General features: G+C 42.0%; 1 protein-coding gene across 1 annotated transcript in view; it reads right to left on the minus strand.

Moving 5' to 3' along the window:
• Positions 1 to 11,516, minus strand: part of nxph2a (neurexophilin 2a) — a 177,280-nt gene extending 165,764 nt beyond the window's left edge. The window contains exons 1-2 of the mRNA XM_085986652.1: positions 10,345 to 11,516; positions 10,000 to 10,157 (exon numbers count right to left, since the gene is read on the minus strand). Of these exons, the coding sequence (XP_085842778.1) occupies positions 10,000 to 10,056 (57 nt within the window). The 5' untranslated portion in view covers positions 10,057 to 10,157; positions 10,345 to 11,516. The remainder of the gene's footprint in view (positions 1 to 9,999; positions 10,158 to 10,344) is intronic.
• Positions 11,517 to 14,510: the final 2,994 nt, after the last annotated feature.

Consider the following 14,510-nt stretch of genomic DNA (forward strand, 5'->3'; position numbering starts at 1 on the left):
CGCCAGAGTCAGGAAAACATGGTGACTGTTCAAAATAGATTGTCATCTCTGGAGGAGCGATGGACAGCTATTGAGCAGAGAGACCAGAGCTTCATGGACGTCCTTGTGATGAGGACTGCCAGTGTAGATACGGGTCCTCATGACCCCCTTGATGTGCAGCAAGGTGCTCTCCAGCCACGTGCTAGCACTGAGGTATGGCTGACCCATGAGAGGGATGTTGGTGGCAGGCCACAAGGAAGTGTGGGCTCCTCTCCAAGCACTCACACAACCATGCCACTGCAGAGCCCTCAGTTAGAGACCCACTTTGCAATGCCAATTGAGATGGCCGTTTCAGCCCCTGCACAGCCGCAGGAAGAGCAGACTGTTGAAGAGCCCTCCCAGGCTCCCAAACCCAGAGGACACCCGCCAAAGGCATCTAAGCAGGCGCAGCATCCTAGTCAGCAAGGTGCCTCTACATCTGCTGAAGCCACAGGGGTAGCACCACGTAGAAACATGCGTAAGAGAAAGATTAAGCACATATAGTCACAAGGGAACTCACATGGGTGTTTTGTCATTATTTTTCTGCCTGTACTTGCTTTGTGATCCTTTTGTCACTGTCGTAAAGAAAAATGATGGCAAACAGTTGATTGTGTGGCCTATGTGTTCTGCGAAATGGCAGATGTGCATTGAGGGCTCAGGGCAACTTGCATTTGTAATGCTGATGGTGAAAGTGCTAGGAAATAACTGGGTATAGCAGAGATGATATATGACATTGGAGAAGTGTCGCCTACAATTAGAGAGCCATAAGGTAGCTACCTATGGTTAAAGAGTAAGCTTATGCGAATGTGGCATGGCAGTGTGCATACCCTGCTTGACGGGCAGCAGCGAACTGGAGGGATGCTGCATTGGTCACAACAGGGCACTCAAGGCGCACCACCTCATCCTCCTCCTCCTCTTCTTCTTCATCAAACTTCCTCATCCTCCTCCTCTTCCGAGGAAGATCTGCACTGAGCCACGCGGGTGCTGCTCCACCGATTATGATGACCATGATGAGAGGACATAAATGTTTCCCATCCCGTTGCTATAGATTTCATTTGAGGCAAGAAGCTTGCAAGCGCACAGTTGAAGTGGCCTGAAATTATTCCATTCAGGTCATACTGCAGATGGGTGTCAGCTTGAACAGTCAGAAGGTCAGTAGATGTGCAAAATCTTATCCCAAACCTCCAACAGCAAAGTTGTTGCATTTGAATGTCAGCCATGTTTCAGGGGTGCTTTTAAAGTGCTGTACAACTACTGCAAATCATGTCCTCCAGCAACTCGTCTCCTTGAAGCTGGTTTGTTTCTGACAAGATGGGAAACAGGAGCCAGAAGCACGAAAATGGGAAATCACTATCAAAATAGGATTAGCAAGGCAGTTAACAGGCTGTTAACTGCCTTAACTATCTGTCCCACCGGTTCCAGTTGGGTCAGTTTGGGAGCGGCTGACCCGACACTCACGAAAATTGCGTGGGAGCGGGACAGAGGCGGGCTGGCAGTCTGAAGCCATTTTTTCCGATTTTCGCTGCCAACCCGCCTCCAAACCCACCTCCTCAGGGCTATTAAAATTGAGTCCAATGTCTTCAGGTGAGGGGAGAAAATTTAAGGGGAAAATATTCAGATGAATAGACAACTTTATTCACAAATTCAAACAAAGATGACCAATTATTGTAAAAGAAACAGCAACCATTGAAACAGAAAGCATGCTAGTTCCACCCAATTTTGGCTATAAAGTACTTCAGATTTAATGGTTTATTATTGTTACTCATGTTAACCTATTATGTAGTGATAAATTTGGACTTTAAAAAAAGTCATTCAGATATTTGGAATATGTTGCAAAATGTTAAACTGTCATTTGAACACAATTTAAAAACATGTGGTACAAAATGGCTTTATTGTCAAAGCTTTAAAGTAGCAGCTTATTAAACGATATGAACTGCACCCCCAATGCTCATTACGTGCAAGTGAACAGTGTGTGCAGTAATTAAAAAAATAGATTTCAGAATCCAGTAGCATTCAACTGGGAGCTGGCTGCTCTGTTGGCCAACTAGAAAAAAAAGTCAAGGTTTGATTATACCTTTAATTGGATCACCTAGATGTTGCTGAATTATACAAACTTTTGAAACTCTAAATTTGTTTTATCAGGAAAGATGGTGCATGGTTGCTGTTCTAGTCTAAGTAATTAATGTCATGAAAACTATTTCTTTAGTTGTACACTATAGGGTTAAGATAGGAGGAGGCTTGTCTGGAGCATAAACACTGCTGTAGGCCAGTTGGACAGTTTCTGTACTGTACATTCTATGGAATTCTATGTAATACTGTTAATAATTAGAATTAAAAGACACTATAATAAAATTACTATTATGTTTGCTAAAATCTGAAACAAGAAGCTCTACAATTACTACTTTTCAACGGGGTAAATGAACTGATCTGTGCTGTATTAGGTGATCTCAGCTGGAACTGAGATGGGGGGCACTGCGCTCGGTCTCAGTGCCCCAAGACTAGGAAAGGCGTAGAAAGAAAAATCAGCCAGCGTTCCTGTTCCTGATCATTATCCAGTGACCACTTTCTATTAGAAAATGTGTCCATCTGTGGATATCAGCAAATTATATGATTAAGTTCAGCTGTATTGTGACTGAGGGTCAAAAATCCTGCTGACACTCTGGGCAGGAATTTAACTCAGGAGTCGGGCTGGAGGCGGGACTACAACTTTCGGGGTTGTAGTACTGCCTCCATCGAGATGCGGCCAATCCACACGAGTTTAACTTGATTGACCTTGTTGAGCCCACCCAGCGGGCTCAGCGGGCCAATTAAGGGCCACCCGGCAATGGGTGACGTCACAGACTGAAATTTCATCTGTCAAGAGCTTTTGACAAATGAAATATCAGTGTTTCACAGCTGTTTGAAGCTGTCAAACACTGACAGTCTTACTTCTAACCTAAGTCCTTCTCCACAGGCTCAGTTAGAAATCTCTCCTGCACAGTAAGCTGCAGGCTGTCACTTTTGACAGTTCGTAGCCATTCTGCTTTTTGTGCCGGTGAGATGAGGGACTCCTGGAACCTAAAAGAAGGGAGGCTGAAAAGGTAAGAAAAGGTATGTAAAACTTATTTAATCACTTTAGACACACAAAACACACTTACCTTTGCACTCATGTACACATCACTCACCTGAACAGTGACATCTTGACCCCTCCAAGTCCTTCAACCCGACGGCCCGCCTCCTCTAACTTGGCGTGGTTTGGAGCCGTCGGGAATCCCACACTTCAACCTTAAAAATAGGGATTAGGCTAAAAACTGCCTGTTAACTACCTGTTAACAGGCAGTTAATTGGCACTAATCCCTTCCCGCCTCGGGTAGGCGGGTCCCAGTGCGGGGCGGGTACCTGCCTCCTTTGAAACTGGCATGGAGGTGGGTTTGGGTGTGGGAAGGGATCGGGACCCCTGATTTCGGGATTTTAAAACCCCCCACGTCTCCAATCCCGACTCCACGGCACAATGAAAATCCTGCCCTCTGGGTTTACAAATAAAGAATGGACACTTGAGCAAGATATGTGAGGCTGCCATGGAACTGTACCCAGTATGAGGCACCATCTTTAGAAGAGGGTGAAGAACAGTGGGGAAAGGGCAGAATCCTATCTCATGCAGGGAGTCAGAAAGAATTGAGAAGTATATTAAGTAGAGGTCATTGCTACTTTGAAGAGGGACAAAAGTCAGAAAAAGCACACATAATTACAGTGATGCAAGGATGTTTATGGGGCAGTTTTAAATCATTAATTACATCATCACATCATGAGCTGACAAACACATTAGAAATGATTTGAAATCATTATTCAGTGGCTCCTTTAAATGTAGATATAAAAGTTGCATTTTGGTGAAAGTTACTCGTCAAATATATTTGCAATCAAATATGTCTAGGTTTCAACTCGAAAAAATTAGTTGCATGCAGTCACAGACAAGAGGAATTCAGACCAGAGCAAGCCTACTGTCATTTTGCCATAGAACGGCTGAGAGTTTAACCACAAAGTGAAAATTGCCAAATTCAGGGAGGGTTTAATGCCAGTATAACTAGGAATGAAACACCAATTCAAGAGTACTGTTGTAGGAATCACTTGTGAGTCCTGATCATTTTTTGTCATTTTATAGGGCAGTTATAGTCCCTCGTGGCTTAAAGATTTAATATCCAGTTGCTTCAACCTGGATGCCTCAACTCAACAGAACAAATATTTTTTGGGACATCCCTGTTCAGGTTATTAGTGTCTGCAATTTTTAAGTCAACATAACAAAAGACAATTGCATTTATTAGAGTGGTAGGATATAGGCTGAAAATAAAGGAATGCAAACAGACTACTGCAATGCCATTCTTTGTCACCTGTCAACTCCAAAGAAGTAAAGATTGTAGGAAAGCACAACCTGTGTAAGGTCAGTAAATATCACAATAAAGTCTAAGAAAGAACAAAAGGAATTGCATTCGACTTATTGGCAATTTGGTATTATTGGGGGATGTAGATATTAAAATGTTGATCTGAACAGAGAATTGATCTGATTTAAAATAAATTCTGATTATTTCAACTTTTACGAGTCTACAAATTAAATCAGTATTTATAAAGGGGCACACTAGATCTACACAAAATACCTAACATTAGACTAAAAATGTTATAGAAATTAGAATCATAGAATAGCACAGCACAGAAGGAGGCCATTCTGCCCATTGAGTCTGCGATCAAGGATTACTAAAACAAGTGGTACCCTGCATATGAAACATATAATTTAACAAAAATAGATAAATATAGGCTCCGTGACTTGAGGAGAATGCAGAGACATCAAAAATACTTGAACATTTCAAACTTTTGATAGGTTAACTGAGACACAGGATGCAGTATGATAATACTCCTGTAACACTAAGTGTGAGAGATCATTTTACAAACATGAAGATACATCCCTTCCATTTACTAAAGATTTAATCATTTATTTTCAACATTAAACACATAAGTTATTAAAATATTTTATATAATAGAAACCAATTGAAAATCCTGTACCAGAAAGAAAAATATCTAATATATACGTCCAATAACAACACAGCTGTTTAAATCCAGTGGGTGTCATTTATAATAATTGGCATTGCAATATTTTGCCTTCACCTACAAAAGGTAAGAAAAAAACAGCCACAATACATATTAAACAAGGAAATTCACTGAGATACAAATCAACAGGGTTAAGCAAGCAGGCTGTATTCAGTCACATCTGCCATCATTTTGTCATCACAATTATACGAGATCAAGGAAGATGATTTATGCTGTGATTTTATTCTGAAAACTCTTTGCTAATTCTTCATTTCTGTTATGATTTCCTTTCCTTATTGGCGATTAGATTATTGATGATGAAAAACAGCATTGACCTTAAAAATTCCCTGACTGCTTTTCAGGAAGGCTTTTTCAAATAGCATTTTTTTTTGGAACAATTGTAAACTAACTTCCAGATATTTTTACAAATTGAGAAGATTCTGCTGCATCTTCCTCTGCATCAGATAGAAATGGAGTGAAATTGTTTAAAACATCCTTGAAATGGTTGCAGACATTTTTGCCATTATTTAGTGATTACTGTTGACAATGTTTTGAATAGCCCAATTCCAAAACATTTTATAGTAATTTGAAAGGTTCTAAGAGAAGGCCTCATTTTTATTCATTATCAGTGGTCAAAGCATTTAACAATGGAAAAAAAATGCTGTTAGGAGCAAAAGGTAAAGGCACAGTTTTTGAAATAAGGCTGCACCACAAATGGTCATTATTCCTGAATGAAATGATTACAGACTTAGCTTAAAGGCAATCTTAAAGGAAGGTTCTGATTGGCTGACAACTATTATAAAAACCAGTACCAAATGCTCTTTTTCACTCAGCCTTAGTGCCTCTCATTGTTTTGTATCAGAGCTGCTGCTGTGAAGTCAACAGATAACAAATAACCAGCAATGCAAAATTCTATCACAAAACGTAAAATACCACACATCCATAATGAACTACTTCAAAGGCATGCAATTATCTAGGCTTTTTGCACCAAGGTCCATTTTCGCTGGTGACTTTTCCTCATCTGAAAACAGTCCCCGGGGTGCTACAACCTATGAATATCAAGCCACCTTTTCAGTTCATTGTTGTTGAAATTATTATCGAAGTATCATTGCAGATATCTTTCAGAATCTAGTCCTTAAAACACATTTTTCATTATGCCCACAAATAGAGGCAAACTGCTACAACTTTGCTATTGAAGTATATTGAAATTAATGTAACATTCTGCAATTTTCCACTTGAATGAGTGCTTTGTTACAGTATTTGGTCAGGACTGTCGGTCACATCTTTAGATTACTGTGTTGGTCAAATCTGTGCATTAATATTTTAATCACTGCTCCTTTTTCTGGTTCTGCTTTTTGCAAAATGCAAATAAATTAAAAGCAAACATTTTTGCATTATATTTTATTCCAAACCAGTTCTCACGTGACCTTAAAAATGAGGCAATTGAGCCCTTAGATTTGTAATTATTCATTAAATAGTTTGGATGTGGACTCTCTTATGAAGTATATCATTAAAATAAAATATATTAAACTGTATTTATTTTATTGATAAATTGTAGATTTGTAATGCAATATTCTGGTGCTCGTGCATATCAACCTCTGTGTACGACCACTGAGCAGCACGCTCACTACATATTTAGATTAATTGGTTCTGTTTTTTGAACATTAATCTTGCAAAAATAGTAATTGAATCATGCCAAATTTTAAGATTAAAAGATGATTGGCTGTAAGGTTGCCTTCAATTTCCAATAAATTCACAACCATATATCACACAATCCAACTATCACGCTAACAAGAGACATATCAGCATTTGAGCACAGGCTAGAGAAAATTGTTCATAGCAGCTTGAGGTTGACAAATACAGCATGAAGAAATACCCAGTGGCAACAGATATGGTATACAATGTATATCAAAAATAGACAGTTAAAGCATGCAGTTATTCAAGGAAATTTGCAGAGATAGAGTTTAGTAAGAATATTTTCTTATTGTTTGCAATTATTATAGAAGAGAGATAGTCTAGCTCCCCTAATGACTCAGTGTGGGTAAATGAACAGTGCGATGTGAAACCATACAGACCAGGAAGGTCCTCTGCTCATTCCCTGGTTAGTGCTGAGTTGGCTGATCTGAGCTATGATCTTATTGAATGGGCCATGATCTTATTGAATGGTGGAGCAGGCGCGAGAGGCCGTATGGCCTACTTCTGCTCCTATTTCTTATGTTCTTATGAACTGTGATGGTACTGGTATGCCACAGTTGTCCTCAGTCTCCCTAGATGAGGAAGTGGGGGAAGGACAAGGAAAGGGAGAAGGTAAAAATAGGACCTGTTCCTGATCACTATCTAGCAGCCATGTCCAGAGGTTCATGTGTGTGGACAGGATTGGGTTCGGCTGTGATGTTTCTTATGATTGAATAGCTCACCAACACCTAATAAAATTTGCACATATCAATTAGTTACTTGGGTAAGGTACTGGAGGATACTACCTCCTGTGCCACCATACCCCATCATGAGGTGCTGTCTTCAGAAGGGAAGAAATCACAGGAAAAAATGTATAGCGGGGGAGGGAATAGGAAATATGGATGGCATCACCACAGTAACAGATTAACTAATTTCTCAGTTTATTGTGCTGTTTAGTGAATGGACAGCTGGGATATTCATTCAACATGCAGTTTAGATTCACCTGGATGCTCCCAAAATGGAAACTATTTCAGTAACATTATAAATCTATCCGCCAGTGACTGTGAGTGGATGGCACTGCGGACACCTCAGCTTGATTGGGGCGAACTTGATGAAGCCAAGTGGGAATCAGCCTCATGGTGGTGTACATCAACTCGATCATTTTTTAGTTGTGTGTTTTTAAAGATATGGAAAGTATGGTTCTGAACTAGTATGATTCAACCATCAGTCTCTGTCAGACGCTCCTCAATCTGGCAAGTAAAGTATGTCCATTACAGTTTCTTCTAACTCACCAAACTTGCTCAGTTCAAAGTATTCATCGGAGAGGCTCTGTATTCATTTTTTTGAGAGGGCGTGTGGGCATGTCAGTGTTAGGCTATTTTGAGAATTAGCAGCAGCCTTCTGACATCATTTTGATGTCACCCATGACACAGGTGCACTGCTAAGAATAAACAAAAGTCAAAGTGCTAACATCATGACAGGTTGTTCAATACAGTTTGCGATTTTCTCAGTGTATAATTGGTTGCTCTCGGTGAAGCTGCCTTTCCAGTTTAAAGGAACAGGCGACTTTTTAGACAGGCAAGTGTTGCTTGTTCTGGGGAAAAAAACCTTTACAACACCAATGCAGCAAGTTTACCTTGCGGCAGACATTGTATCGGTTGCATTGTGAACTTTTATGATGTAGGTTTTTGCATTTCAACTGTTATGCTGGAGCATTGGAGCATCGTGCGTGCTGGGCCGTGACCATATGCGTCACTGCACCCTTCTCTGTATAACATGATAACATGTCCTGAGATATACCACGGCGGCTATCTCTTTAAATGGTTTGACTTGAAAGCAAGAATTTAGATTACACGTAGGGGTTTGAACTAATGAATGTATAAGCAAAAAGAGTAAATAAATAGACAAGACTGCGTATAAACAGCCCCTGCAACCATTAGCACTCATTAGAAGCTAGAGTTCGGTAACACAGAAACTTAAAACTGTTGAGCTACATTTACATTGTCCACTTTAGCAATTCAAATCGCGGTGAGACGACCTCCAAAGTGGCATTTTTGGGGCTAATGAGTTCTACTGGCACTTTTGCATTTATGTGCACTCAAAATCATTTAGCATCAAGGCAATGGCAGCAGTATATCTGCAGTTTCAGATTGTCTCTTGAAAGTGTACCTGTCTTGCTTGGAATTAAAATGACAGATGCCTGTATTCTGGGACTAGACGTGGTTTAAATCTGTATGCAATTTATTTCTCATATGTAAATGATCCAAAAGGCAAATATTTTAAATCAGGCTTTTTTTTTTGGTCTGTAATGCCTCAGTATCTGTAAAAGTCTCCTTACAATTTAACGCGATTTGATTTGAAACTTTGATGTGGAAGAGGATGGAACAAAAGGCTGGCTTATTGAATGGAAGGGCATAGTGTGAAGCATTGAATGTCTTATCTCACGGCTGCAGCTCTGTAATTCATTGCGATGATAAAGCACCACAGTAGAAAACATTACAACACTGACACAATCCAAAAACGGATTAGATTCTGACATAAGCTTACTCAAAAACTAATCAATCAACTCCTTGCTGTAACATCAGAGACCACTGCTTAAGTAGAGTGCTTAATCTCCGCAAGTTGTATTACTGAATTACCAGCGACCGTGTCTTTGGACAAAATAAAACACGTTTGCCGATTGAATTCTAGGGTGTCTCTGGGGGTTAGATTTAAGCAGTGAAAAGAAGTTCGCGAAAATTTTCCAGACAATGATTTTCTTTAGACAGATCGGAATGCCCATGATTAAACAGACTGGCGATTTATTGGGAGAGCACCCTTCACCGTAACCTGAATTTGACATCTAACTTCCAGTAAACCCTTGCAGTCACGAGTAGTTGCTCGTTATATGGTTTGCAGTATGTTAAATGTTAAAATACACCAGCACATTTTCGCCCATTCACGCCAAGTTATTAACCATAATGTGTGTTCTGCCCTATATATTCAGTGAAACCATTGCGCTTACCCCTCTGTGAGAACCAGCCCCAAGTGAAGATCATCGCTTTACAGCCCAGCTGGGACCGCGAGCGCTGCAGTTACAATGAAGTATTCAATGAGGGGGGGGGGGGGGATATCTGTACAAACCCCACCAACAACAACTTCAAAGTATCGATCGGTGTCCTCCCTATCCCGTGGTTCGGGCTGTTTGTGCTGAACGATGGTCCACACTAATAAATTAAAAGTTTTCATTAAAAAAGTGTAAAGAGCACTCACCGTGTGAAGAAGGCATGGCAGCAGAATGAGACGGAGCGGATGGACTGGGTACCTCATCCTGGCTTGCTTTCTCTGAATTGATGCCTCGCACTTGGCTCTCGCATATATCCAGTGTTGGGGATGGACTGGGGCAAAGGGAGCAAGCACTGTATACGGCCCTGCACAGAATAGATCGAAGAACGTGAAAGAATAGCGAAACGGATTTAAAAATAAAATAAAATAAAAATAAAGGAAACGCGGAATTTCTTGGCTTCGAATGGATCGAATTGAATTCAAACATTCATTAACAGCAATGGGGGAATTGCTTAAATGCGGGTTTAAATCGATGGGAATCGCGTGCCTTACCGTCACTTCCAATTTGAGAAATGTCCTGCCTCTTAAGTGTGATTGAAGATTTGAAAATCCCACTGGGTTTCAATCTTTCTTTTCCCCCTCTCCACGATCGGACAAGTTCGTTAGCACATTTTAGACGTCCCGCACAGTTTATTTTGCACTCGGTGCTCACAGAGTTTGTTAGTTTTTTTCCCCTCTCTATTCCCTTTTCCCTCTCCCCGGACTCAGGTGTGGTTGGTGAGTTTGAACATCCGACTGGCTCCCTGTAGCCCGGAGATGTTGCTGATTCCCAGTTGTGCTTTACTGGGTCTGACACGCGCCACGTGGTCGGCTGAAATTGATCAGATACAAAAAAATGAAACTGCCTCTCACTTCACCGCGACAGGCTCTCCAACTCTCCACTTCCACCCGCACCTCGGCTCCACTCCAATGATTTATGAGCTCTGCAGTTTAACCGGATCTGCTGAGTCTTTGCCACCCCGCCCGTAAAATAGAAATAATATATACATATGGGAAGGCCCGTAAATCTGCGCTTGGCGGAGATGCGTGGTTAAAGCCCTTGCAGCAAACCTTCTTGTTCTTCTGCTCTTTAAGTGCTGAAAGTACTGACTCAACCAGCTGGAATGGAAATTTTAAAAGGTAAATAGGGTGACGGCAAATGCAGAGAGGGAGAGGGAGGGGGGAAAATCACTATTGATTCAATCGGTCAAGTTAACACCATTTCCCAATTGACAGGCTGGTTCCATAATCTTCCCCATTCCAGGAGAAGCACTCGGAAACTCCACAAAATATTTCAATATTTCCTGTTCCGAGTGATCAGACATTCGTTCGGCTTCACGTCATTTTAAGGAGTAACACTCAATGCAGGCTGCAGACCCCAGCCCTTTCCTCCCGGGCTTTCTACTCCCCCCTGGTTATCGCAGCCTCACTGCATTGTCTTGGGTGATTTTATTTGTTAAAGCTCAGCTCTTTTCTGCCTCCCGTCTCTAGACACACAGCGGTCTGTGGCTAAGGGCAGAGTAACACCGTGCAGTCACATACAGTTTCGCTCAAGGGTGCAATTCAAGAGAAGGGTGGATGCTCTCGGAACGCTTTCAGTTTGCAAACAAAGGGACGACAAGTCTAGAAGTTTTAATATTTCCAGTTTGTAACGTGGAGCCCAAACTACCATTTACCATTTAAAAAAGAGTTATATATAAATAGTCCCGTTAGGAAAAAATAAAATCCACCCAAACTGCATTATTTCCAACATTAGTTTTCACGGATAGGCGTTGTTTATCCCGCAGAGTGGTCTACCATTTCGAGGGAAATATTCATTTAAATAATGCATTGCTTGAACCTCCGAGAACTCTTTGCAGATCAGAAGTTGGGGACGACTCTCAGCACAAGTAGCTGTTGTGGGAGAACTTTCCTCACTCCGGTAGTTATATATTGTGCTGTTAATGTGCGACAATACAAACGGCCAGCTTGTCAAAGACACGCGACCGGCCTCACTTGCCAACTGTCTTTAAAACAGCCCACCAAAAAAGTAACGGGAAAATGTGGAATCTTTCGTGCCAGCTGTGTAAGGGCAGCAAACCATCCCTCAACTAAAGGCACTGCATTAGCGCCATCTACTGGTCAGGGGGTGACATGCATGGTGCTGATTTTGGCATGCCCTGTTCAATCTCAAGATTTTTTATTATGGTCTGTTTTTTTTGTTGATTCTGCAGTGTCTTTTTATTTATGTTTTTATGTCCTAATAAATAGAGTAGAATATCGAACTTAATTCCAGTAAATCCGTCATAAGAAAGACTAGACAACTTGTAGCCATAACTCAGTAGTTATCAAGGGTTTATCGGGAGTGGATTAAATGCAATGTTCCACAGTTTTCCACTAGCATTCTGCACAGTATATGATTAATTTAAAAAAATGATCCGTTTAAATTCTATTTTATCCCACTGTATTGAAGATCATTACACCATGTAGGGTGCTTTAATAATCCCCAGTAGATCATATGAACTGTCTCTCCCCTGTCTTTGAAATTCTGTGGCCATTATCTTGAAAGCTTCCTTCAAAAAATTTAAGAATCAAATTTATGGAAGTCGCAACATAAAATGGATTGTGTTCCAACAGTGAAACTGAAATGACGTTTACTTCCTTGACTCCATCTCAATCTAAAATCCATCTAAAAAAGATATACTTTTTCAAACCAGAGTTCTGTGTCACGGAGCGCCCGTTTGCTGTACATGCATGGAGTCTGCATCATCATCATGTGACTCGCACGTGATTTAAAAAAAATTGTTCCTGGCAAGTCCAGCATTTATTGCCCATCCCTAGTTGCTCTTGAGAAGATGGTGGTGAGCCGCCTTCTTGACCACTGCAGTCCATGTGGTGAAGATACTCCCACAGTGCTGTTACGGAGGGAGTTCCAGGATTTTGACCCAGCGACAATGAAGGAACTCCGATATATTTCCAAGTCAGGATGGTGTGTGACTTGGAGGGGAACTTGGAAGTGATGGTGTTCCCATGTGCCTGCTGCCCTTGTCCTTCGAGGTGGTAGAGGTCGCAGGTTTGGGAGGTGCTGTTGAAGAAGACTTAGCGAGTTGCTGCAGTGAATCTTGTAGGTGGTACACACTGCAGCCACGGTGCACCACTGGTGGAGGGAGTGAATGTTTAAGGTGGTGGATGGGGTGCCAATCAAGTGGGCTGCTTTATCTTGGATAGTGTCGAGTTTCTTGAGTGATGCTGGAGCTGCACTTCTCAAGGCAAGTGGAGAGTATTCCATCACACTCTTGACTTGTGCCTTGTAGATGGTGGAAAGGCTTTGGGGAGTCAGGGGGTGAGAATACCCAGCCTCTGACCTGCTCTTGTAGCCATAGTATTTATGTGGGTGGTCCAGTTAAGTTTCTAGTCAATTGTGACACCCCAAGATGTTGATGATGGGGGATTTGGTGATGGTAGTGCCGTTGAATGTCAATGGGTGGTGGTTAGACTCTCTCTTATTGGAGATAGTCATTGCCTGGCACTTGTGTGGCATGAATGTTACTTACCAGATATCAGCCCAATCCTGTATATCGTTCAGGTCTTGCTGCCTGAGGGCATGGACTGCTTCATTATCTGAGGAGTTGCGAATGGAACGGAACACTGTGCAATCATCAGCAAACATTCCCACTTCTGACCTTATAATGGAGGGAGAGTCATTGATGAAGCAGCTGAAGATGGTTGGGTCTAGGACCGTACCCTGAGGAATTCCTGCAGTGCTGTCCTGGGGCTGATATGATTGGCCTCCAACGACCACAACTATCTTCCTTTGTGCTCTGTGTGACTCCAGCCAGTGGAGAGTTTTCCTCCTGATCCCATTGACTTCAATTTTACTAGGGCACCTTGATGCCACACTTGGTCAACTGCTGCCTTGATGTCAAGTGCAGTCACTCTCACCTCACCTCTAATTCAGCTCTTTTGTCCATGTTTGGGCCAAAGCTGTAATGAGGTCTGGAGCCGAGTGGTCCTGGCGGAACTCAAACTGAGCATCAGTGAGCAGGTTATTGGTGAATAAGTGCTGCTTGATGACACCTTCCATCACTTTGCTGATGATTGAGAGTAGATTGATGGGGCGGTAATTGGCCGGGTTGGATTTGTCCCGCTTTTTGTGGACAGGACATACCTGGGCAGTTTTCCACATTGTCGGGTAAATGCCAGTGCTGTAGCTGTATGGTAACAGCTTGGCTAGAGGCGTGACTAGCTCTGGAGCACAGCCTTCAGCACGACAGTTGAGATGTTGTTGGGGCCCATAGCCTTTGCTCACCAGTGCACTCAGCCATTTCTTGATATCACGTGGAGTGAATCGAATTGGCTGAAGACTGTCTTCTCTGATGGTGGGGACCTTAGCAGGAGGCTGAGATGGATCATCCACTCGGCACTTCTGGCTGAAGATGGTTGCGAATGCTTCAGCCTTGTCTTTTGCACTCACATGCTGGGCTCTGCTATCATTGAGGATGGGGATGTTCTTGGAACTTCCTCTTCCCATTATTTGTTTAATTGTCCACCACCATTCACGACTGGATGTGGCACGACTGCAGAGCTTTGATCTGATCCATTGGTTGTGGAATCGCTTAGCTCTATCTATAACATGCTGCATCTGCTGTTTAGCATGCATGTAGTCCTGTGTTGCAGCTTCCCCTGGTTGGCACCTCATT

Source organism: Somniosus microcephalus, chromosome 4 (assembly GCF_052327205.1).
Source record: "Somniosus microcephalus isolate GS21.2 chromosome 4, FLI_Smic_1.0, whole genome shotgun sequence".
In the NCBI taxonomy this organism is placed as follows: Eukaryota; Metazoa; Chordata; class Chondrichthyes; order Squaliformes; family Somniosidae; genus Somniosus; species Somniosus microcephalus.